Here is a 26,378-nt window from a genome sequence, read left to right as displayed (position 1 = left end):
TATATAAAAAAAAAAAAATTCTGAATTGCAATTGCAATGTATTACTGTATAGACTTGTAATTTTGGGAAAAAAAAAAAATCAGAATTGCCAGATATAAACTCGGAATTTTAAGAAAAAAAGGCAAAATTGCAAAATATAAACTCATAATTTCAATACAAAAAATCTGAATTGCAAGAAGTTGCAACTCAATATTTTAAATAATAAAAAAAGCCAGAACTGTGAAGTATGAACTCACAATTGAGAAATAAAAAAGTCTGAATTGTGAGATGTAAATCAGAATTCTGAAAAAAAAAGAAATTGTGAGATATAAACTCAGACCTCACAATTTAATTTCATTTACATTTTTATCTGAATTGCAATATATAAACTCACAATTTCAAAAAAAAAAAAAAAAAAAAGTCTGGCAATTCTGTGAAAAAGTTTAAATTGCGAAATATTAACTCAGAATTGCAAGATATAACATTGCAATTTCAAGAAAAAATTAATAATTGCGAGATTTTGAATTTGCAAGTTTAAGAAAATGTCAGAATTGTGAGTTGTTAACTCATACAGTAGTTCTGAGACCAGTCAAAATTGTGAGATACTGTATAAACTCAGAATTGCAAGAAAAAATCTGAATTGTAAGATATAAACTCACAATTTAGAGAAAATAAGTCAGAATTGTGTTTTATAAATTCTAAGAAAGGAAGTCTAAATTATGAGATATAAACTTGGGGAGGAAATACACAACTCAGAATTGCAAGATATAAATTCAAGGAAATGGTCTTCTATAGCTACAACATGAAAGGCTAATTCTTTAAAGGGATAAAATTTGCCAACAAATTGCTACATAAGGATTACAACGACTGTCCAATTCATCAAGCACACAAACTCCTGTCCTTACGTCAGCAACTTACAGTATGTTTCTTAAGCACACAGCTATTCGAAACTCATGTTTGAGGTATGAATATGTGTAATTTCTTCTAAAACCAATTGGAAACTCAGAAAGGAATCCATGGCTCAAAAATGTTAATTCTGTAACGGGTTTTAGGATACAAACCGAACAGCTCTATTGAGTTATGAATGCTTTTGAGAGGCTTTAGAAGCGGTTTCAAAATGAAAATGAGAAGGGGAGAAATAATGGATGCGGGCCAGATGCACGCAGCGGGAAATAAACTGGTGATTAAAGGAATGTGGAGGAGTTTGAGGGAAATCGTAAAAAAAATGGCTTTCGTTTAAAACCTAGTGGGCTGCCTAACTAAACAGTGTTTTTGACATCATAACCAGGTTTCAACGCATCAAACATGTCTGAAAATGTTAAGCTAGGAGATGTACTAATTAAAAACAAAGGAAGGAACAATAGAAAAACATGTTTGAGATGGATATAGTTAAGCTAACTCCGAGTTTTCGACCGTGGGTCTGCTGAAGTGAATCAGCTCTCTGTTGTGTGACCAGGAGAAGCTTGAGGTATTCAGACACACGGCTCACAGAGGTCCTTCATGAATAAAATAGCACAGTGACTACCGCTCCTCCATCTCAGTCTGCACTGCACCTGTGTGGGGAGATCCAGCTCTGCAGGAGCGGACGGAACACCTGTGGATGTGAGAGAGAGACAGACGGATAGATTCTCTGATGGTGGAAGCAACTCAATGAACTTTTTCTGTTTTGGTACATCACATTGTATGACAATAGGCTGTATTAAAGGTATAGTTCTCCCAAAAATGGCAGTCAATAATTACTCACCCTCATGTCGTTCCACACCCCTTAAGAAATTTGTTCATCTTCCAAACAAAAATTAAGATATTTTTGATGAAATATAAGAGCTTTCTGAACCTGCATAGACAGCAATACAACTGAAATGTTCCCAGATAAAGAAAGGTACACTGTAAAAATAAAATCTGTAAAAATGTACAGTAAAAAAACTGGCAGCTGTGGTTGCCAGAATTTTACTGCAAAAAATAATGTAGCAACATTTTAGGTTTTACGGATTTAACTTAAATTAACATTTAAAAACCGTATTTCATTAACTGATATAATGTTACTATACCAAGACAGTTTATACTGAAATAATGCAATAAATATTAATTCAACAACATCAGATGTAAGATACTGTACAACCCTAATTTACAAAACTGGTAAGAAAAAACTAAGAAACTAGTTATTTCAATCAAAAAAACAAAAAAACAAAAACAAATGAGAAATGTAATGCAGGGAATGTCAATTTACTTTTTTTTTCAATGTAAATTATACATTCTTTTTCACTTTCAAAAACTGTACATTACTGTAAAATTACATGTAAAGTCCAACACAGATTTTCATCATACTGTATATAGTAGGGGAACTTACTGTTAACCAATTAATATGTTTTTACTGTAGCATTTTCACCGTCTTTTTTCTGTTAAAATCACAGTCATTGTTTTACAGTGTCGTAAAGATATTGATTAAATAGTCCACGTATCATCAGTGGTTCAACCGTAACGTTACGAAGCTACGAAAACACTTTTTGTGCGCAAATAAAACAAAATTAAAAAAAAAAACTTTATTCAACAATTTATTCTCTTCCGTGTCAGTTTTCGACACGTGTTCACAACGGTACGATGCATGTGTGTGTATTCCTCTGCTTGCACACAAGGTGCAGTCATAATTTTAGTTTTCTTTGCATAAAAAAAGTATTCTTGTAGCTTCATAAAATTACGGTTGAACCACTGATGTCACATAAACTTGGTAGGACCCTTGCTTTCTACCCTTCTGGGCACTGAACGTGGTAGGACCTTTGCTATCTGGAGGGTCAGAAAGCTCTCGAATTTCATCAAAAATATCTTAATTTGTGTTCAGAAGATGAACGAAGGTCTTATGGATTTGGGAGGACATGAGGGTGAGCAATTAATGACAGAATTTTCATTTTCAGTTGAACTATCCCTTTAAGGTTTAAATCTCAACAGAAAATGGTGCTATATGGAGCATTAGTGGTGAAGGATCATGTGACACTGAAGACTGGAGTAAAAGGCTTATTTAATGTAGATAAATGTGACAAAATTAGGTTGTTTGTGCATTTTTAATAAATGTCCTTTACTTTGAATTTATTCCACTATACCACAGTTGTTTCAAACAATAGTGAAAGACAAACTTCACATATGAGAATCTGTATTTTGAAAACTTTATTCCAAAACAGCTGTCTTTGCCACACCATGTCTTGTATAATCATGTTGGTAGCAAGTCATTACATAACCAATGTTCATTTCCCTCACATTTTTGCATAAAACCCATTGCATGTCCAGAGAGAAAAAAATGCTAGTGTGTCAGAATGCAAGAATCAGAGAAAAGCCCTGGAAACCCATCTATCATTTCATCACATGAATTTCAGAGAGAATTCCGGCCTGTCAGTTACATTTAAACACTTACAACCTGGATGGACTGAATTGGTTTGCTTTGAGTACATTGTGTAAAAGACTTGAACAATGACTGGTGTCACACTGAGACTCCAGCTGCTTTGTAAAAATGAGATTTTACAGTAACTCAGACTAACATTCAAGCTTTCCCTAAACATGCCACTGCATCACAGTGTAGTTGAGTGTTGAAGCGTAATAAAGACAAAATCACAATATGGAAAGAATTATATTCTCTCCGCAAAAGCTCCTTTATCACACTAGAGGAAACAAACGGTCTCTCTACAGTACATACTTAACATGCATTCTTGCATTCTTGGAGATAACAAACCTCATTACTCAAAAGCCTAGTTCACGCAGCCAGCAACATTTCAAACATTTAACGTTAGCTTTTGGATTTGTTATGTTGGGAAACACAACTGCCATGTCCACACTGACCCAACAAAGACCAACATGGTTAAACACACTACCATTTAGTGCTCTCTTCAATCTGCTGCTCCGCCATCACAATAGTTGACCTGAAAGAGAAAACTGACTATACTTGAAGTGTGTTATAAATTGCGACATCTTGCAACGCAACACCAAATTGAAGCATTTGTTTGCGTAGAGTATGTTGCAGACCTACATTTTATGATTTAAAAACAGTCTCAAACAGGTCTAGCCATGCAGACATGTGGCACCTCTTTACATTATTGCTTGGACAACTGGGACTTCTACGAGTGATCTAGACATGTACTCTAACTCCTAGAGTAAAGGTATATTCATACTCTGATATATTCTTTATATATTAGGAGAAAACCTGCTACACTGTGTGCAAGATTTTAAAAAGGACACTGAAACCCAGAATATAAGTTATGAAGGTAACAGCAGGAACAATGTACGAAGCTCTTGAACGTCCTGAGAAGAAAAGCAAAATGATGGTTGGTTTTAAGGTGTGTATATCTAATGCTATTAACATTCAATGTTCATTTTTATACAAATTGTCCATAATATCCAGTTTCAGATCATGTAGTCGTTGTTTTTGTTGGTGTGAACATCCCTGTAGCTTGAATGGGAAGATATTGGGTAATCAAACTTCATGCCTTAATATCTAATTCTCTGCAAATGAAATGCTACAATCTATCGTGAGAGGTAGGAGAAGGAATTGTCTGTTCCCACACTTGTAGAAACAGGACTTCTTCAGCATTGCACCTACATCCATGTTGAGCGAGTGATGCTGGGTTAAAAAAAGCAGGTCTGTCAGACATCCCAACACTAGATGAGATGAATCGCTCCTTAACATGATCTGAGATCAATGTTCATCTTCTGATTTGGAGTCAACTTCTTAATCCAATCCGTATGCTCACTATTGTCTGACACAGCTCTGGTTGGTGCTCTAGGTTTTGTAGAGATGAGGTGAGACTTGAATCTTATCACTATATTACAGTTTTAGAGTCCGACTTTGTCCTTTTGAGTCCCATTCAGATCTGCATAAAAAGATGGTCCTGTCTGTTAAATTGGTGTTGAGTTAACAGTCCACAGCTCCACCTCCAGGCAGATTCGCTCTTTCTTTCAGTCCTCCCGTATATCTGCCGGGACGTCGAGAGAGCTGCCAAAAGGATAGACGAGCTATGAAATGTTGCCGAAGGAAGCTGAAAAGACAAGAGAATGAAAAAGAGCATAAATTATTCATGTGATTGCAGGAAATACATGTGGAGAAGGGATGTGCATCACAGAACCTCTCTTGTTAGACATTTACTCACTATCCATGGATTTATCTTCTTATCTATTAGATCCCTCTGTACCTTCATGTTCTCCCTTCTAATACTTGTCTTATGAGGGAGAAAGTCAGAGCTTTAAAAACACTCAGAAATGTGTATCATGTGCACACTTCAGATCTGAAGGACGTTATAGATAGCCTTTATAGATGCCTTCCTTTGTACACAATTCTAATTCACCATCAAACTCTATTTCATTTATAGAAAAAAGTACAGTTAAAGTTTGAACTCTAATTAAAAGTATGAGTATGCAATATTTTAGGCTATTTAAAGTATATCTACAAGGCAAGTAAGTTCTTAGTTATGCCCACAGGCAGACAAGATAAAACAGTGATGGGAATAACTGAGCTTTTCAAAACTATAAATCAATTAATTAATATAAATTAAAACCATATATTAGACACTGATTTATGTTGAAATGACAAAAGTTTTTTTTTTTTTTTAATTACTTTTTTCGTATTATTTGTGTGATGCACATAGTTGCTGTCTATGGGATTTCACCACAGTCAGTCAGTCAGGAGGATACATTAGAAGGTGCATCCGACCCATGCAGGCATTAATCTCAGCAGGTTTTGGAAAATAGTCCAAATCTGGTTTGGATATTGTTCTAATTTAATTGGACTAGGGTGTACTTAGAAAAATGCTTTAGAAACAAGTAATTCTTAAGATGTGAAGCAACCATCATTCATTCGTGAAGTGCTGCGGCGACAGACCGCCCAGATGTTGTTTGAGAGTTTGAGTGGAGCTTGTCTTGTGGTAGCAATTAACATAACTCTCAAGAACATCATGGTGTGCTATATTTCTTATCTGTCACCAGCAGAGAGTGTTATCTGAGAAAAATGCAGGAAGGATCTTTTCATCAAGGGTAGAAACAAAAAGGACTAGACAAAATGAGATCATATCGGAATACATTATAACTGCAGCAGCCGGCTGTCTACTGGAAACACTGCATGATTTATTTTATTTATTTTTTTTGTTATGCAATCAGATTGTAGGGATTGTAAAAAACACTGATTGCAATTTAGAGACGTGTTACTTCCAGCTCGGGCAATCAATGATAGTCTAGTTCAATCTGACCAGAAAGAACATATGAAAATGAAAGTGAGAAAAGCTAAGAGTACAATGGAAGGAACAATTTAAATCGCTGGACAATGGACAATCAGAGACAAACGCATTTGAGGAAAGGAACAGGTGGTGTGCTTTGTGCTGTCATGACATTAAATAACACCGTGCCAAAGCTGGTGAAAGTCAGAATGAATGGTGAATGCGTCGTCTATGAAAAACATTTAGAATGGAAAGAGTGAGACCAGAGAGAGGGAGGAGGGGAAGAGTTAAGACAACCCAATTTCAGTAGAGAACACTGTTCAAATTATACCAAAGCTTCCATTAAGGCCCGGTATTAGGAAGACAAAAGTCTGAAAAGTGTTTAACCCTTGTGCTGCACTGAAAATCCTTTACCTAATTTGGTGTTCCCAAAAAATTACCGGCCTTTATAAAAAAAAAAAAAATTGCTTGTATATATCTCTTTATGCTATATTATCACCAACTCTTGAATTCAGTCTTTTTTTTATTTTATTTTTTTTTAATTAGCCCAGGTTTTGTATTTCTCTTTGGAACTGGTTGTTTGTAGGCTTCATTGATCTGAGCTTATGAGGTGGGTAATTTTGACAAAGTTCACTCAAAAACTGAGGTGCATAAGCTCAGATCAATAAAGCCTATAATCAGCTCCAAAAAGAAATACAAAACCTGTGCTACTTGAAAGCAGTTGAAAAAAGCTGTAATTCTATATTTGGTAATAACATAGTATACTGAGAAATTGGTAACACTTTATTTTAAGGTGTTCTTGTCACATGTTACATGTACTTACTATTAAAATTACTATTACTTATGCATATTACATGCAAGTTACCCTAAACCAAACCTTAATCCTAACCCTTACCATAGTAAGTACATGTAGTTAATTAATATTACTCAGTATTGAAATGTATAAATTACACTGTAACAAGGACACTTTAAAATAAAGTGTAACAGAGAAATTTATAAGCAATGATGCAATAACATTCACTATAATTTTGGGGGAAAAGAAAATTTTCTCTGGGTTAAAATGACTGTAACAAAACAAAACATATGTGTGTGTGTGTGTGTGTGTGATGTATAAATTTAATAATGCAAAGATACATTTCACATTCTTTTAATCTGATGTGCTACTGCTTCATGCTACTATACTTTCTGATTGAACAGACATTTTTCATTATGTTTTTCTTTCTAAAAATACTCACATCTGTTTCTTTTCATTTTCCATGTACATAATGAATGGATAACTATGGAAACCTAGGATTTATTTTTCCCCATGCTGAACCTTGCCCTTCATCTGGAACTTTCCATGAACAGGACACAAAATAGGGTCTGAAAATTATTGTCAACACTAAGGGCTCAATGAAAGGAGAAGCTTGACCTTTAGAAAATGCTGAGCATCAACCTCAGGAGGTCAAACCATGCCTAAATACTGTTAGAAACCAATAAAAATGAAATAAACATTATTTTTAGAACAAACTGTGTGTGTGTGTGTGTGTGTGTGTGTGTGTGTGTGTGTGTGTGTGTGTGTGTGTGTGTGTATATATATATATATATATATACATACATATAAATGATTTAATCTTTTTTTTTATTAATATCTCTATGATATCTTCTAATATCATATCTTTTGTAACATGAAGTTTGACAAATGCAGTCAACACTACAGCCTGTGTAAAATATATATTTATGCTGTTCAGCAAAAACATGTTAATTTTAAGGAATGTTAAATTTAGCAGCATTCTGAAATGACACAGGAGTTTTATTTTTGGGTGAACATTTCCTTTAAAGCTAAAAATGAGAAAGAAACATGATGAAAATGTGCGTTGAGTAGCTTGTTGTGGCAGATGTTTGGAAGGGCCTCAGGATGCTCTCCTGATGGAAACAGGCATATGGAGGAGACAAGCTGATTACGCTAGCGGATGTCTCAGGGAGTTTGTGTGGGTCGCTCTGCTCTAAATGAAGCTGAGTCTCAGAGACTTCCCATCGGGTTCACAGCGTTAGCTACATCAACATTTAATTGGTTTGTTGAAGACTTATCATTTCTCTGAGCATCACAAATCTGTCTCGTTTAACACAAAATCACTTCACATTTGATATTCGGTTTGATACGTCTTTTGGCTTTTCTCAGATCTTTATTTTGTGGTATGAAATGAAACACTAAAGCCGTTCAATTTTACAACCCTTCTAAATAGCACACAAGCAAAGTGCATTACAAAGCACGTTAAAAATTCATTGAAACATCATGCATTCATTTGTATGAATCCTTTTTTTAGCATCTACACAAGATTAGTGTTTAAATACACATGTGGAGCCCGAGCACGAGCGAGTGGCATCCAAACCTTGAGAATGAAATGAAAAAAAGGATGTTTCCATGCAATTGACTCGCTTTGTTAACTGGAACAAACAGTTATATTGTTTGCTATGATGAAGCAGTGTATCACAGGTTTTTCTCTTCTATTTGTGCGAGATGTTTAAAGCTATTACAGTTGGACGATTGGGTGGTAATTTGGAGAAGAGGTAATAAGGTTTGGTGTTTCAGTAGAAACAGCAATTATAGTGTTGGGAGAATCTGCCTCGCTCTCGGCTAAATTGCTTCGGTGAGAGGAAGGAGGAGGGTTCGGCGAGGGATGAAGAGGGCAGAATTACTTAGCCTTACTGGGAACCAAAAGAACAAAGCAATTTAGAAGAGTAGAGGCAACATTGCAGAGGATAAATACCAGATAGCAATTGGACTAAAAGGTCAATCTACACCAGATCAGAATCACTCGTGTGAGTGTTATGAGTTTTAACAGAGACCCTCCAAAGAAAGTCCAGTCCAGAAATCCTCTGAAGGGTATCAAGCTGATTGTTAATAGAAAACATTAAATTATTGGGCAGAAGTCAGAAAGCTATTACCCTCAATGATATACTGTAAATTGTAAATTACTACATTGATATATTTGTACTGATAAATGAAACCATATTTGTTGGAGCACTGGTACATGAGTTGCAATAAAAGTAGCTGTTGTGTCATCACGTAAAGAGTTGTGTCATGTCCTGAACCCATTTCCTCATCTCTCGCTCCACTTTCCTGTTAAATCTCTATTGTACTGGTAAAGGAAAAAGGTCCCTAAATAAATAATTAAAAAAAGAACGATACATAATTTAAGAGTTTTAAAATATAATTTTAAGAGTATATGATGTCATCTATGGTTTAAGTTTTAAGATCAGTAATATATATATATTTTTTTTACTAAATAAATACTTTTATTTAATACTTAGTCTTTTTATTCTAGTGCTATTTAATACTTTTAACAGTTTTATGAATTTTTTTTTAAAAAGTATCCCAGTTTCCACAAAAGTAATAAATATGTTTTCAACATTAATAATAATAAGAAATAGTTCCCTATCTGTCGGTCACTACGAGTTATGTCGAACGACATATGGGGTCTCACTTGGGAGGCCAATCATCTCTGAGTTTAAGAGAAAACGCCAATGAAAATTGGCTAGTGGATTTAACATACTTGAGCCACTCCCCGTGCCTACGGTTATAAATAGGCGACAGGTGCATCCACTCACTAGATTTTTGCTTCGGAGCCGAGTGGTTGTATGAAAGGCTGTTATACTCCACGAAGCCATTCATCTGCTGTGTGTCGGGAAGCTGTTCTGGTTGGCGGTATGGCGCGAACAGCGGTGTCCCTTTCAGCGATTCCCCTGGGCGCTTCAACTAAAAGAGCGGATTTCCTAAAAGAGCAAATCACAGACGATTCGCGTCTTTTTAAAGACGCCGTTTCGTCCGTGTCCTTCTGGATGCGGTCGTTTCCTGTCCTCTGACAACGGCCACGAGCGTTGTCTTCCGTGTCTGGGCATTCAGCACGCTGAAGACGCATTCGTGGATGGTTCATGCCCGCACTGCGTGTGTGACCATGGCAACGCTGTGATCGCGTCTCTTCTTTCTTAAAGGGAAAGGAGCAGACCCCTCTGTCACTACCCGTCCCGGTTTCTCTGCCACGAGCAGAGAACCGCCGGCTAGTGCTCTGGGAGATTTGAGGGTGACAGTGAGAGCTTCTCCGCCGGGCCACGCCCCATGGACCTCTCACCCCTTCCGCAGTGCTTGTCCTGTGCGGCTGCTGGGTGATTTTGCTGGGCTGTCTTATGGCGGTCCCAGCATGTCATTCGGTTTGCCGCCGGTGGATCAGATGTCGATTGCAGCATCGGGGGATGGGCTGTTGACCTCTGTGGATGAAGATTTGGCAGGGCTGCCCCCCTCGGGTGTTGTCGCCACTGCCGAATCGGACCCAGAGTTGACAGCCGTGCTTGCCCGGGCAGCAGTGAGCATCAGGATGGAGGTGAATACACCGCCCAGCCCTGAGTGCTCACAGCTGTTCGATTGGTTCTCGGTGTAGAGCGTGGCTCACAACCACGTTTTGCTCTGGTTCCTTTCATCCCGGATGTGCATGGGGAAGTGACGTAGTCGTGGATGGCCCCTTTTTACGGCCAGAAGCCGCTCGTTTCCTTCCTCCGTCCTCACTACCCTCGATGGTGGGGCAGCTAGGGTGGGCGTCGACATTCCCCAGCAGGAGAGTGCGATTGCGGTGCACTTGTGTCCGCAAAACGCCGCCACTGGAGGAATAGTCTGCGTCTCCCGTCCAAGGCCTGTACGCTGTCGGCCGCTCTCACTGCCAAGGCTTATGGTGCTGCGGGCCAAGCTGCCTCTGCCCTGCATGCCATGACAATCCTGCAAAATTCACCAGCCAAGGCTTTAACAAATGCACGAGGGTAGAACCAACCCGAGGTTGATGCAGGAGCTGCGCACGTTGACTGACCTCACCCTTCCGGGCGACCGGAGTCACGACGCAGTCCCTCGGGAAGGCGATGTCCGCTCTGGTGGTCCAGTAGGTCCATCTCTGGTTCAGCCTGGTCGAGATGAGAGACATTGACAAAGTGCACTTTCTCGACGCTCACATCTCCCAGGCTGGCCTGGGCGGCGACGCTGTCGAGGTCTGTGCCCAGCAGTTCCCAGCAGTACAACAGCAGACTGAGGCCATACAGCGCATCTTGCCCCGGATGTGATCCTCTGGCTGCCACCGTTCCGTCGTGGGCCGTGCCTCAGCCTGCTCGTCGCCGTGGGCGCCCTCCTGCGTCCTCCACATTGGCTCCGCCCCGTGCTGAGAGTTCTTCGAGGCCGGCGCGTTGAGCCCCATGCAGGAGAGCGGCGCCCCCCGTGTCACATCCAGCCGCGAAATCATCCAAGAAGACGACGAAGCGGCCCTGACACAGGCAACTCGGAGATGTGGGAGACTGCTCTTCAGGAGATGGCGGAGACAGTGCCACTCCTTCCCCCGGAGGAGGGCCTGGTGGAGAATTATTTTGGCTCCGCCGCTGGTCCATCGGCCAGCGGTACCCACAGTTTCAATAAAAGAGCAATTTCCCTTTCCTCTGAGTTGCAAGGCTCGTGGGTTGACAATGAGCGACGCACGGCCTCCTCATTATCACCCACGACACTCCCTTTCGCCAGTGGCAAAGAGGTTGCGGTTCGGAGACGCAACGCCTCTACACACATCTCTGGCCAGTTCCTCTGGGAACATGGGGAGTTTTGCTGTTATGACTCAGAACGCGATGCTTTCTGGGCCATTCGAAACAACTCCCTATCGCTGCACCACTGCGGGTATGTCGACTCTCCCTTTGGTGCCACTTGTACGGAGTTTGGGGGCGTGGCTTGTGCTCCCCAACCCGTCATGCTGGCTCATTCGGATGGTTCGACTCGGTTATGCGATTCAGTTCGCCCAGCGACCTCCCAAGTTCGAATCGCGTTCTCGAGGCTCCGGTGGCAGTCCGGGATGCCTCTGTCTTGCGCGAGGAGATTGCTGTCCTGCTGGCAAAGGATGCAATCAAGCCGGTCCCTCCAGCCGAGATGAGGAGCAGGTTTTACAACCCTTACTTCATCATACCCAAGAAAAGCGGTGGCCTTCGACCTATCCTGGGTCTGCGAGTCTTGAATCGGGCCCTGCACAAGCTCCCGCTCAAGATGTTGATGCAGAAAGTATTATCAAATGCGTCCAAACCCAGGATTGGTTTGCAGCGATCGACCTGAAGGATGCGTTCTTTCATGTCTCGATCCTCCCTTACCACAGACCGGTTCTGCGGTTTGCGTTCAAGGGTCGGGCATGGCAGTACAAGGTCCTCCCCCTCGGGCTCTCCCTGTCTCCCGTGTCTTTACGAAGGTCGCGGTGGGTGCCCTTGCCCCACTCTGGGAAGTGGGCATCAGGATCCTCAACTATCTCGACCCGAGAGGAGTTGTGCGATCACAGGGACCTGGTGCTTCGGCACCTCAGTCAGTTGGGGCTTCAGGTCAACCGAGGAAAGAGCAAGCTCTCCCCTGCGCAGAGAATCTCTTATCTCGGTATGGAGTTAGACTCGGTGAGTATGACGGCAAGTCTCTCCAGCAAGCGTGCCCAGTCAGTGCTGAACTGCCTGCGTTCCTTCAGAGGCAGGACAGTGGTACCACTGAAACACTTTCAGAGGCTCCTGGGGCATATGGCATCCGCAGCCGCAGTCACGCCGCTCGGGTTGCTTCATATGAGGCCACTTCAGCACTGGTTGCACTCCTGATTCCCGAGATGGGCATGGCGCCGCGGTACACATCGTGTCACCATCACACCGATGTGTCGCCACCTATTCATCCACTGGTCGGACCTTGCCTTTCTACGGGCCGGCGTGCCCTTAGAACAAGTGTCCCGGCATGTTGTTGTCACAACAGATGCCTCCAACACGGGCTGGGGCGCGACATGCAACGGGCAGGCAGCTTCAGGGTCCTAGACAGGACATCGACTGCTTTGGCACATCAACTGTCTGGAGTTGCTGGCAGTGCATCTAGCTTTACGGCGGTTTCGGCCGCTGTTGCTAGACAAGCACGTGTTGGTCCGCACGGACAACACTGCGGCTGTTTCGTACATCAACCGACAGGGCGGTCTACGATCACGTCGCATGTCTCAACTCGCCCGCCATCTCCTCCTCTGGAGTCAGACGCGGCTCAAGTCGCTGCGCGCTATCCACATCCCGGGGGAGCTCAAGCGTGCAGCCGATGCGCTTTCACGACAGCTCACTTTCCCTGGGGAATGGCGACTCCATCCCCAGACGGTCCAGCTGATCTGTTCGGAGTGTGGCCTCCTCCTATGCGCTGGCGCACGGCGCCTCTTTGGCAGACTTCTGTCGAGCTGCGGGCTGGGCGACACCTAACACCTTCGCGAGGTTTTACAACCTTCGTGTAGAGCCAGTTTCTTCCCGTGTGTTGGGTAACAGGTAATTGGCGGGAAGGACTGGCTCGGTGTCAAGCTTGCTGCGCCATTCCCCCTAACACGGGGATGCGAGCGCCTTTCTTCTCCCAGGAGAGTTCCCCGGTTGCCGTGCCCTGGTCGAGCATCCTCCAGCACCCTCGGCGGTCAGACTTGGCGGAGCAGTCTGGCGCCAGGCCCAGTACTGGTGTTAGCATGCCCGGAGTTCCGGTCAGCCCCTGTACTGGGCTAGGTGTCCATATGGCTTGATTCCCTACGGGTAATCCCATATGTGTATTCTTCCACGGTAAGGTTTCCCTCTTGGTAAAACCCGTGTCTTCCCTTGACAGACCCGCTCTGTCAGTCTCTTCTGGCAGCTGTTCCATCCCTACTCCAAGGTAGGACCTGCCTCAGAGACCCATTCCATATGTAGTACTGCCCCCTGGGCCAGTCCATATCAGTATCTCAACATGTCACCTCCCTACGGGCAGGATGTGGTCTCCGTAGCGACCTTTTTCCTAAGGCTCGCTTCCCCATCGTCTTGCCAAGCTGTAAGAACAAATAGGGAAGATTTGAAGCAATCTTTCACTGAAGGTTGAAATCCCTTCCAAAAAATTTTTTGTGGACGGAACAGCAGCATGGCCTTCTCCAGCAGTTATGTACTCACCCTATTGGTCCCCTTCGGTACCAAGGTCAGTGAATTTGCGCTGGGGCTTTGGGAAGGTTACGACCTTAAGCGTAGCTTTTGTGACACGCCGCAGCTTGTCAACAATTGCAGCGCCACATGGTTGTGACTGTGTTCGGGTTGTGGCGTTTTCCATAGGACCCCATATGTCGTTCGACATAACTCGTAGTGACCGACAGATAGGGAACGTCTTGGTTACGTACGTAACCCTCGTTCCCTGATGGAGGGAACGGAGACGTTATGTGTCCCCATGCCACAACCTTGAACCATTCGCTGTTGCCGGGGACACGTTCTCGGCTCCTCAGCGTAAAACCTAGTGAGTGGATGCACCTGTCGCCTATTTATACCCGTAGGCACGGGGAGTGGCTCAGGTATGTTAAATCCACTAGCCAATTTTCATTGGCGTTTTCTCTTAAACTCAGAGATGATTGGCCTCCCAAGTGAGACCCCATATGTCGTTCGACATAACGTCTCCGTTCCCTCCATCAGGGAACGAGGGTTACGTACATAACCGAGAAGTTTCTTTAAGTGAAAGTCGTGACATTTGTCAAATATGGTAACCCATACTCGAAATTGGTGCTCTGCATTTAACCCATCCAAGTGCACACACACAGCAGTGAGAAGTGAACACACCCGGAGCAGTGGGCAGCTATATCCAGCGCCCGGGGAGCAACTGGGGGTTCAGTGCCTTGCTCAAGGGCACTTCAGCCATGGGTATTGAGGGTGGAAGAGAGCACTGTTCATTCACTCCCTCCCACCTACAACTCCTGCCAGCACCGAGACTCGAACCTGCGACCTTCTGGTTACAAGTCCAAATCTCTAACCATTAGGCCACAGCTGCCCCCTAGCATATTAGAATGATTTCTGAAGGACAGACTGAAGTAATGATGCTGAAAATTAAGCTTTGCATCACAGCAATAAAATACATGTTAAAATATATTCAAATATCTTTTTTTTTTTTTACTGTTTTCTCTGCATTTTGATCAAAGATATACAGCCTTGGTGAGTATAAGAGATTTCTTTTAAAACATTCAAAAAATCCCAAACCTCCAAATCCCCCCAAAAAATCCCCAAAAGAATTCTAAACAGTAGTGTAGCTACGTCTCTTTCACATCATGATTTCTAGTATCAACACATTAGGAGTATCAGTTAAATGCACACCTCAGATGTAGGTTAAATATCATAATAGTAAAAAATTAGGAAGAAAAAAGAAGGACAAAAAGCCAACCAATCAGAACATATTACATGTTTAAATAGAGTTATGTGAAGCAGAATTTTGGACCAATGATGTTTCACAGTGGGCGTGGCTGTCAAATCTACCCAGTAACCATGCAATGAAGTTTCTTCAGAACTTATTTTCTATTTCTTTTTCTAATTTAACTGTTTTTTTCTAATTAACTCAAACAGGTTTGTAATGAGGATGAGTAAATGATGACAGAACGACTGAGTGTACACTTTTGGTTGAACTATTGCTTTAATTTCCAAGTTAATCAGACACACAAAACCCTTTTTCATCAACACCAAAACACTCGCCACTTCAGTTCTTCTACATCAACTTTATCCAAAACACAGATTAAGGGCCAGTTATACTAAACAGGGAAAATATGCATAAGAGCGCAATTTTAAAACAGCGCCGATGGATGTCGAAATTTATGTGGGTGATTTACTAACAAAGATGCAACATCTAACTTACATATCGACCAACACAATATACCAAGCACAGCGCAAATAAGCGTAGTCACAAATAAAGAATAAAGAAATAAAGAAGCCACAGTAGGCTACGTTGAAAAGAACTGGAGGCCAAAAAAATGAAGGTTTAAATAGAGCTGGTATTGCGTGACTCCTAGTTGAGGGTCCCAAGTCGTCTTTTATTTCTTGAAGCAAATTAAAAATAACATGGCTTGGCAAATGATATGTTTATATAATGTGTTCTTCTGGCATTCAAAAAAAACTAACCCATCTATAAAAAACCCTCTCCCTTCTATCACGCGCTCTCTGTTCTCTGTGGTGCCTATTCCAGCAACAATAATTGCAGCCATTTCAAGCACAAAATAGTTTAAAACATGTTTTTTCTGGGCATTAAATAATAGCACAAATGCCAGTAATTTGACAAATGCAAACGTTAGAAAAATCCTTTGCGTGATTCATTTGAATACTCTCCTCCTATAAATTTTGCGTCTGAAAGGGAAATTCTTACAAATGCATATTCAATAAGGTCAGGTGCAAAAATAACTGTGTCCAAGCCTTTTCAGCACTAATTCTTCACTGTGCATCTTTAGTAAAAACTGACAGTAAAATTTTAACGCCAAAAGACGTAAAACTAGCTGTTAGTAAAACTGCCCCTTAGTCCCTTCTATGGTTAGATTGGCTTTCTCGTTTTTCACTCAGTCAATATTTCATATTTTCATTCATGCCAACTGAATCAAATATGACATGCTGCTATTGATGTCCTCTGTTTAGACGTCCAGCGGAAACCCTGCTGGCTGAGAGATGCATCTAAGAATAAACTCAGATAAGCTGTGTCCTCCAGCCATGCCTAACAGTCTCCAGGAGCCAAACTTAACACGCTCTGACAGGTGACGGCAACTATCAGAAGCAAACTAATCAGCATTGACGGCACTTTTATTTGAGCGTCCTCCTCTCTCGAACACCCTTCACCTGTTTGAACCCTCATCCAGGTCCTCTGAACCTCAGGTGAGGATTTTTCCTCTGCGTGGCTCAATTAGATTCCTTTATCAAAGCACGGAGACCAGGACTTGGTGAAGTGTTAAATTAAATTTGCCCCCTAAGCTGTTGGTAGAATTCCCTGACACAGCATTTAAGTGGTCTCTAATTCCCTTTCCTTGTTAATGTGGGGTACACTGGGCTTTGACACTTGCTGAGGCGGGAGTTCTGAGGACGCGTCTGCTCCGAGGAGACCCTCACACTTTGTGTCTTAAACTATGGGTTGTCCTTTTAAACTTTGAAAGTTGTATTTAAGTGAGTTTCAAAAAAAGAGTAACATATATCCCAAAAAGCCTTTTATCCCAAAAGACAGAATAACTTATAACAGAGATATTTGCAGAGAATTATATACACTGCTACAAGTGTGATATTGCATTTATACAACAGTTCAACAGAACAAACCTCACTGGTTCTCGCTCGTCACACTCGCACATTTCTTCTTATTATGGTGTTAATGGCAGCCGTGCATGCAGATTTGAGTGTCTTCTTTTCCTTTTAATGGCAGTTGGCAAACACACTTGAAGGCACATACCGCCACCTACTGTACGACACCAGCATGACAACTGACGTAAAATAAGGATCGGGCTTAGGAGAGCCGAAACAAAAAAAACCCAAAAAACGCTTGATCGTCCCGATCCCAATCCTTCATATCGGCTCGGGACATCCCTAAATACTATTATTAAATACTACTATTATTTATATAAAATATTATTTATTGAATAATAACATTTAATAAACAATAACAGCCATCATAAATGTTGCTAGGCAATTCAGTCAAAAGTACAAAGGCAGCACTCTGATATAGAGCACTTTATTTATAAAAGATATTTATAAAACAGTTAAGATATAACATTATGAGACTCTGACCTCAGCCAAAACTATTGGCTCTGGAACAACTAACAGATCAATGAGACCAGAGACTGCCTGTTAGATTTACTCAAAATGAATTATATCTCATGCTTAACCACTATAGAGACATCAGAGCCAGCGGTAAATTCCAGAAGCTCTGGCCGAGGTGAGGCGCTCTCTCTGCGGGTTTATGAGCGCAGAACGACCACTGACGCCTGGAGCTCACATCTCTGAAAACACTGAAGCTAATTTTCAAATAGACATCATCTTTATTAACAAACCACATTTCTGAAGCCTAAACAAGTACAGTACATTCTCACCTAATAAAACTCTTTACTACATTTTGTGACACAAAAACAGTATTATTTATAAAATTATAGTGGATTTGGAATAATAATTCCTGAACGCAAACTGCGTACGCTATTCTGTGTCAGCCGCGACACAAGGATGCGTGTTTTCTTTCATATCAAATATATTATATAAATATATCAAATTATATATATATATAAAATCACTTTTAGGAAAGTTAGGTTATGATACATACAATCATTGAATGAATCTCTGAGATTCTAGTCAACTGCAGCAATAACGATTAACTTATTAGCAGATGAGGTTGTGTGTTTCAGGTGTTGACCTCTCACCTCTGCTGAGCAGCTGTAGGTTACGCACTTCCTCTCTGACCTGTAGCTGTAGGACCTGCTGCAGGACTTCCTGTCTCAGTGTCTCTTGGATTATACCCATCCTCTCCAGCTTCTCTCCATTCAACCGCAACAGGGCACGACCTGAAAAAATCATGTGAGAGGCACGATGAATGACAGTTTAAAAAGTCAATGCCAGCTTTGTAAAATAGCGAGATGGAACATCAAAGGATTATATCCAGAGGAAATTTGATCAGTAGTGTGGAATTGGTTTACATTTGTTTAAATCCCCACAGAAGCCATCAAATTAATGTCACAATTCTTGCCAACAGAACAAGACAACCCAAGAAAAGTCTTGCAGATGTCCTGCTGCTTTCTGAATATGAAACCAGTAACTAGAGATTTAATAAGACTTTCCCCTTGTGTACTGTACAATTTTAGCTTTGCTGCTTTCCAAAACACCTAATTTTGGCCAATATATCCTTTTTGGATAAGGCAATACATTGTCATAGATTATGTGAAAAAAATAAATAAAAATAAATTCATCCAAGGTGGTGGATACAATGTCAACTAGAAAAAAAAAAACATAAACATATTTAATTATATTCAAAAAAATAAAGGAATTTACAAAATACATAAGAAAAATAACAACAGTAAAAAGCAACAAAGGGAATATAAATAAAAATTATAAAAATTTGCAAACCTATTGTAAAAAAATAAATACATAAATAAATAAAATAAAAAATAGTCTAATTAATATGGTCTAATTAAAAAAAAATTATATACACTATCCAAAATTATATACAAACTGGTAATTCTAAAAAATAATATCCTACTTACTAAAAGCAGAACTGCATGTATACTGGATATAACATTTCCAAAATAGATTGATATAAGCTTTGTGTGTGTGTTTGGGTGGAATCAAATTTGGCAATTGCATTTGAGAGAAATGTTATATAAAATAAATAAACAAAATAAAGGTAAAATAATACTACCTTTCAAACATAAAATGCAACTCAAGGTGTCACATTTCAGAATTCTTAAAAACCAATGGAAACTAACAAAAATAAAGAAATATAAGCAAAATATAACATAATAAAAATGTAAGGTTTACGTAAACATATATATATATATATATATTATATATATATATATATATTAAAAATTTCTGTCTAATCAAAATGGTCTAAACAAAAAACAGCACAGACTAATTAATCAAAATTAACATTTTACCCAGTGTTTGTGTGTGCAATGTATTTATTTTGCTTATTTGGCTACAATATTGGTAGCTAAGTTACAACATGCTAAAACGTTACTGAAATCAATTGTGATTAGCATCTCTCATTCCACATCCCTTGAGAAGTGACATTTCTGTGGTTCATGGAGTCAGTGTAGAGCTGTACAAATTGATGATCCATTTCAGAATGCTAACTCAGAAGGCAGCATCATATGTAGGCAGTAGACAGACAGCAAAGCAGCTTCAGAGAGTTTATTTACCTCAGCAGTCAGACAGACCAGCATAAAGACTGCATGTACCTCAGTCCTGTCCTTCAAAAAACATCACAAAGCAGGGCAATTTATTGTCATTTGCCCCGAATGCGCTCGCTCTAATTAGGCGAATAAATCATCTCATTCTCTCTTACAATATAATCATCCATCCACATTCTCACCTGGCAAGTACACAGACACTCCCTCAGAAGAACGCCACGCATACAGTTTACATAACCATAGTCTATCTTAGGCCACATTAATGAATGTGTTCAATTTCCGCACATATTGCTTTGTGTAAGGATTACTAATGAGGTCGGGTTATGTAAGGCCCATTGTGTGACCTTGGATGAGTGTATCGATTTGTGTGGTGTGTGTCCAGGAACATCGGCACTGGACCGCTATTCCCCTCTGTAAATGAAACATAATGACCTTAATAACAGCTGGCTGTGGCTATTTCTCTGATGATGTAGTGGAATTGAAGAGATGAGTGCAGTGTGGTTTGGGGGTTCAGGGATTGGATGGCGATGATTACAGTTTTACAGTTCGTTTACAGAACTTCATGAGCTGTCCCTTGAGAGAAACCACTACCTACTATTTAATTACTTTCTCAAGTGAGATTCGGTTACAGAAACTTCTATAAATTCAGACATGGTGAGCAAAATGACTCCTCTTGGTTAGTCAGTGGTTAGAGGCAGAAAGGTTGACTATCTTTCAAGTCAGCTAAAAATAGATTAGTATGTATAGTAGTTTTCTTTTGCAGTTTTCATTTCCAGTCTCTGGCGTTTCTAGGCAAATTAACATATTTTCAAAGCTGATAATATAACGTTAACCCTGCGCACATTTTTATAGGTGATAAGGTAATACCTAAGTATTTGCAAAAAATACCTAAGTATTTGCAAAAAATTTACCAATACATACAATTTGCTGCATTGTTTCAATCTGCAATGAACACTAGTGGCAGTAAAACACCAACAACTTTATTCCTTTTCTCACAAATTATGATTACAGGGCATATCATTAATAAATAAATAGCTATTTACATGCAGTTCCTTGCACAGTACTATGTTATGACCTCAAAATACTTTTTACCATAGTGCATGATTTGCAAACTCAAACATTTTGAAGTCTGCATCACATATCAGCTAGTATTTTGAATGAACAACGCAGCAGCGCTGCATCTAGTTGGTTCAATAGGATAGGCTAACAAAAACATTAAAATGCAACACTTAAATCATCATCACATCTTGTGCGCCACTTAACACACTACTAAAATTTGAATGCTACGTTTTTGCATTAGAATGTGGATTTTTATTTTAAATTTTGACGAATAATCAAAATTCTCATTTTATTTGGCAGCCCTATGTAACGTGTATATTATTTTGAAAGGAGATAATTTTTGGGAGACTTTTATTTTGGCGAGTGATCTGCTTTTTATGCTGTAAGTGCAGCAGAGAGGCAAGGCAAGTTTATTTATATAGCACATTTCATACACAATGGTAATCCAAAGTGCTTTACGTAAAATAAAATAAAATAATAATAATAAAAAAATAATCACAACAATAAAACAAGGAAATTAAAAACTTTGAAAATGATTTAAAAATTGATTTAAGAGGTTTAAAATGAGTTTAAAACAGTTAAAGGGGGTACAATGCTGTTTCACACATTCATACTTCCAGCTTCATTCAAGTTTTTGGAGATTTTTTTCAATCGTGACTCTTCATGACGTAGACAAGGGTGGAACTCCTTATATGGGCATTTCTCCCTGAAAAACATCCCCGTGCACGCTTCGACCAGATCGAGAATGAGATCGCACTCATCAACGAGCTTCATCCGGCGGCAGCGCTGCACGGGACTCACTCGGGAACAATGTCTCCAAAGAAGTGTGTTTTTGGTTGTAAGGGAAAGATAACTTTGTTCAGCTTCCTAAAGAACCTAGCGCTATGTAAACAGTGGATACAGTCTGTTTTTCCAGGGCAGAGTTTCACAAGTGTGTTTGTTGACGAATGTTTTATAAACAAGGCCCAGTTCGGCGCTAGATTTGCACATCGTTTGATACTGAAAGATGGAGCGGTCCAAGCTATAAAAGATCCCGGTCATGATTCAGAACTGCAGACGGTAAGTGAAACTGCATCAAATGTCTTGTTTTGTTGGCATTCGTTGCTCGTTGCTCTTTAGCTCCGCCCACGGCACGCCTCCAGGAGCTCAGCTTTCTCCGGAGAGAATCGCAAAACTGTATCTTTCTTTTATAAATATGATAAAACTAAAGAATTTTTGGAGATATGAAGGATGCAGTACTACTCTATAGGTACTCAAGATTAACATGAGATTGGGTGAAACTGTTTGTGTTATGCCCCCTTTAAGAATAGAAAATGATTATACATCAAATATAGTGCAATCAGTTCGGACATTGCACAGTGCTCATTCAATAAATGCACAGCTAAACAGATGAGTTTTGAGTCTACATTTAAATGTGACTATTGTTTTTGCACATCTGATCTCTTCCAGAAGCTGATTCCAACTGTGAGAGAGATGAAGACAAAGCCAAATGAAGGCAAGTCTGCAACCATTAGCCAAAAAAGCGTAATGTCACAAGCTAACACTTCCAGTCTGGCAGTATGTGGGAAAGGATACCAGAGGCCGTTTTTTTTAATGGATGTCAATGGAGGAGAGGCTTCACTACACTGAATAAACAGCTGTTTAGAGGAAACAGCCTTATCATTTAATGAATTGACAGCCTATCTGCTAATCTTCAGCATCTTTTACACTAAACAATACTTTTGTATTTAACTATTTTTAGAGTTTACCAAGAAAAAAAAAAAAGCTGTTTTATAAGAGAAGTCACTGACTTTTTGTGACAGGTGGGATTCAGCTTACGGCATTTCTCATTCATTCTGACGGTATCCGTAAATGGGGACTCTGTGTCACACAACTCTGACTGAAATTCAATGATGTCAAGGCTGTAATGTGATTGGTTATTAAGGGACACGTGATCTGAGTTAGCGTTACGCTTTCTCCAATAGTAAGTAATATAGACTCTCTTATTTCCCCATGGTAAGACAATCTCTGACGAAGAAGAGCGCAGTGTATGAGTGTGTCACACACAGAAGTGAGTGCAGTGTCGTGATCGAGAAACTTGTTCGATAAAGTTGCTTCAACGGATGATTATCGAGGCTTGAGTTGAATAAAGGATGATAGCACTAAGTGAAAGTGTGGACAGTGACCCACGTTTCGTAGTGAAGAAGAGTTTTTTCCGGTTTTGTTCTCGTGGTATGTGTTGGCTGTTAGAATGACGCAGTAACATATCGTGATGGCCATGGAAGCTGTGAGTATGTTTAAAGTGCAACCCCCCCTTGATTTTTGTCATCAAGAGACTTGTTACATGTCTTTTTGCTGCATTTTGCACTTCTCTTTTCAAAAACGAAAAGTCGGGCCGAGTACCAAAACAAACATGTAGCCAATCAGCAGTAAGGTGCCTGTCTACTCATGATGTGGAGGACAGAGCGTTCAGTGCACAGGACGGACATCAGCCAAGCCGAGTGATGACAGAAAGATAGAGATGGCCTATAAAAAACAAAAGAGGAAACCTTCTGCGGAACAAAAGAAGGCTTACGATAAGGCTAGAAGTAGAACCCGTGTAAATTTCGGATCAGCTTTCCAGTGCTGGAGAGAACTCAAGGAGCAATTGCTTTGTTTCTTCTCGATAAGTGAGTAACATTGGTTTTGCTTTGTTTTTACAGAACTAATATATGCTGGCTTTTGTTTGAATATGCTAGTGTGTCATGTTCGCTTGTTTGTTCATCTGCAATCGTATTGTGGTTCCCTTTAGCTTTGATAAAGACCACACCTATAAGCCTGGAGCATCTAAACCTCCTCCACTGTCTGTTTCAAGCGTCAGCTCCCAAAGCATGTCCGAAAAGTAAGATAATATGTTTAATACAGCAGATAATAATACAGCAGATTCCGCCAGAATCATTGCCTGGGTTGCGTACGTATATGTGGGGCGTAGCTATCAAAATAGGGGCGAGACAAGAAATCACTTACCCCACCTTTAATACAGAGACGTAACTTTTTTCTGCCGTTTCAAGTTTGAAGATTGTGTTGCTACCCTGCCATCCAAGTGACACCTCAGTTTGATTCATCTCAGTTTTATCCTTTTTGATACAGTTTATCTGTTTTTTTGGGGATTTGTCATACTGCAAGGTTTTTCAACTGACTTGAGGGAGTTTGTGTGAATTCAAAAGACAACACAAAGACTTAATTCTTCTATTTTCTTTTATTTATTTGATTACTCAAACAGAAGAAATAATTCATCATAAGAAAAAAAAAGAGAATTTAAAAGAATAAATCCTGTTTAATTCCTTTTGCACCTATCTATAGTGTACCTTTTTTTCTTGTTGTTGTTGAGCTGTCAGGGAGTAGGGGAGTCTCACTTTATTAGATCTGTGGAGGGAGGAGCATATCAGACTGTACTCTCACATAGGCAATATCACTTCAGGAAGCCACTGTGTAACATTACCATACCTGAAGCCTACCCTTGTCAATCAGTGGTGTTCCAACACAATAAGGAAATAAACCACATACACACATTAGTGTGTAATAAGACTAAAAAATTTGGGGAGTGGGGACCAAGATCCTTTCGTTGTCCAAACTTCCAGAGCAGCCGTAATCCATTTCCCCTACACAACACACTAAATACCCCCGTTACACATAGATGCTATGTTACTTTCAAATCCATTTTCGAATACTACACGTTTAACTTCTGAACTGCTGAGATACATATAACAACAAGCATAAATCGTTGCCAGATTCTGGTTAATCTCTTTTGAATAAAACTGAACGTGCTTTTAGTGCCATTCTCTGAACACTTTACTTTGATAGTGTCGCGAAGGTGTCCAAGAAGCAACATAATGTCATTTTGCATAAATTTCATCACAGGCATGTTTTTCCAATGAGTCTGGGTTTTATTGAGGCCTGCCGGGCTCCGGACCAGCAGGGGGTGCTGATGAGCTGCAGAAACAATGCATATTAGCTTGGAATGTTGCCATAATAATCAAGGATGATTATCTACACAGCAAGTGCATAATGACGCTACAATTGCGAGGCAGAGAGACTCATTGATTATACCGTCACAGTCTCCTTGTGTTGTGTTGCGTCACACCACACAGCACGCTTTCAGTGTACAGATGGTGCGAGACATCTGAGTCCAGGTGCCCAGGTCCAGACATAATGAATGGCTGGTCTATTTTACGTCACAGTTACACAAGACGCTTATTAAAAATGCATAGCAGGTGAAGTCTGAGTGTTTGCGCACACTGACAAACCATGACTTGCTACTCTATCGAAGGCAGATGGTATTAATAATTGAATCATTTTAGACAGCATTTTACTGGACAAAAAAAAATTAAATTGGATACACCCATGAGTGTGAGATCAGTCATTAATATTTTTGGTCTGTATTCCCAGAACTTTACTTGACTTCTAACTTTTATGAGTACACTAACATACAGATGACCTCAAAGCTAACAGACACTGACTAAAAGCTTTCTTCACGAAAAGCAATTTCATTTTAATGGGGTCTTTAATGTTCTTTAATGTACAGTGGAAGAGATCAGCTGCAAAACCGAAGCTATTTTACAGAAATATCTACAGTTAAAGTGATAAAGGGGCGGTTGGTATGAGAAGACATCTGTGTACGTGTGTGTTTGTGTGTGGGTTTGAACAATAAAAAACAAAGCCCTTAAATGGAATCACAAGGTGAATCCCAAACAGAGATAGAAAGAGAGAAAGAACTAAAAGAGGCCTGAAAGCACCACACTGAAGTGGCCCATCCTCAGCATATTACAGTAAATCACAGTAATTCACCAGACACCACTTTATTAAGCTGTGTCCCTTGCCTCCATATCTATAATATACAGCAGAAATCAGAGAGTTTCAAGAGGAAATGGGAAGTGCCTTTTCATTTTGGAAAGGTGATTTTTAAAGTACTCTGTAACATATTTACATGCTATTAAATGGCATTGGCTCAAACTAAATGAATGTGCTGGGATATCCTCAACTTGTGACTGTTGCTCTCTCTATTATCATGCTGCTTTATGTGATATATATGGATGTGTCATGCGTGACGAATCATGTAACAAACAAAGAAATAAATTCTAAATGCTAAATGAGAGAAGCATTTGTCTAATTGGCTCAAAAGTTGATGTCCGGACTTTTGGAGGGCATTAAACAGTTTTTATAAATCTAGTGTCAATGGGACCTCTGATACATAGTTTATTTTACAAATAATTAATATAACTATATCTTAATGTTTATCTATTTATTCATAGTAAATAGACATTGTCACACTGAAGAAATAAAAAACTGGTTTAACATTGCATCATATGTAATTTTACTGTAAAATGTTGTATTTTTATAAGTAAAAAAAAAAATCAAATGATTATACACTTTATGGTCAAAAAAGTAAAAACATGTCACATAACATGATTATCGTGTGTGTTACCATATGAATCGTTTATATACAAATATTTGCATGTTTTGT

General features: G+C 40.0%; 1 protein-coding gene across 1 annotated transcript in view; it reads right to left on the bottom strand.

Annotated features, from left to right (window-relative positions):
- Window positions 1-3,123: 3,123 nt before the first annotated feature.
- The window catches only part of LOC109071699 (sterile alpha motif domain-containing protein 10-like), a 70,392-nt gene continuing 47,137 nt past the window's right edge, over window positions 3,124-26,378 (bottom strand). The window contains exons 4-5 of the mRNA XM_042750485.1: window positions 18,353-18,493; window positions 3,124-4,997 (exon numbers count right to left, since the gene is read on the bottom strand). Of these exons, the coding sequence (XP_042606419.1) occupies window positions 4,975-4,997; window positions 18,353-18,493 (164 nt within the window). The 3' untranslated portion in view covers window positions 3,124-4,974. The remainder of the gene's footprint in view (window positions 4,998-18,352; window positions 18,494-26,378) is intronic.

Source organism: Cyprinus carpio, chromosome B23 (genome assembly GCF_018340385.1).
Source record: "Cyprinus carpio isolate SPL01 chromosome B23, ASM1834038v1, whole genome shotgun sequence".
Taxonomy (NCBI): domain Eukaryota; kingdom Metazoa; phylum Chordata; class Actinopteri; order Cypriniformes; family Cyprinidae; genus Cyprinus; species Cyprinus carpio.
This window is presented reverse-complemented; position numbering and strand designations above follow the sequence as displayed.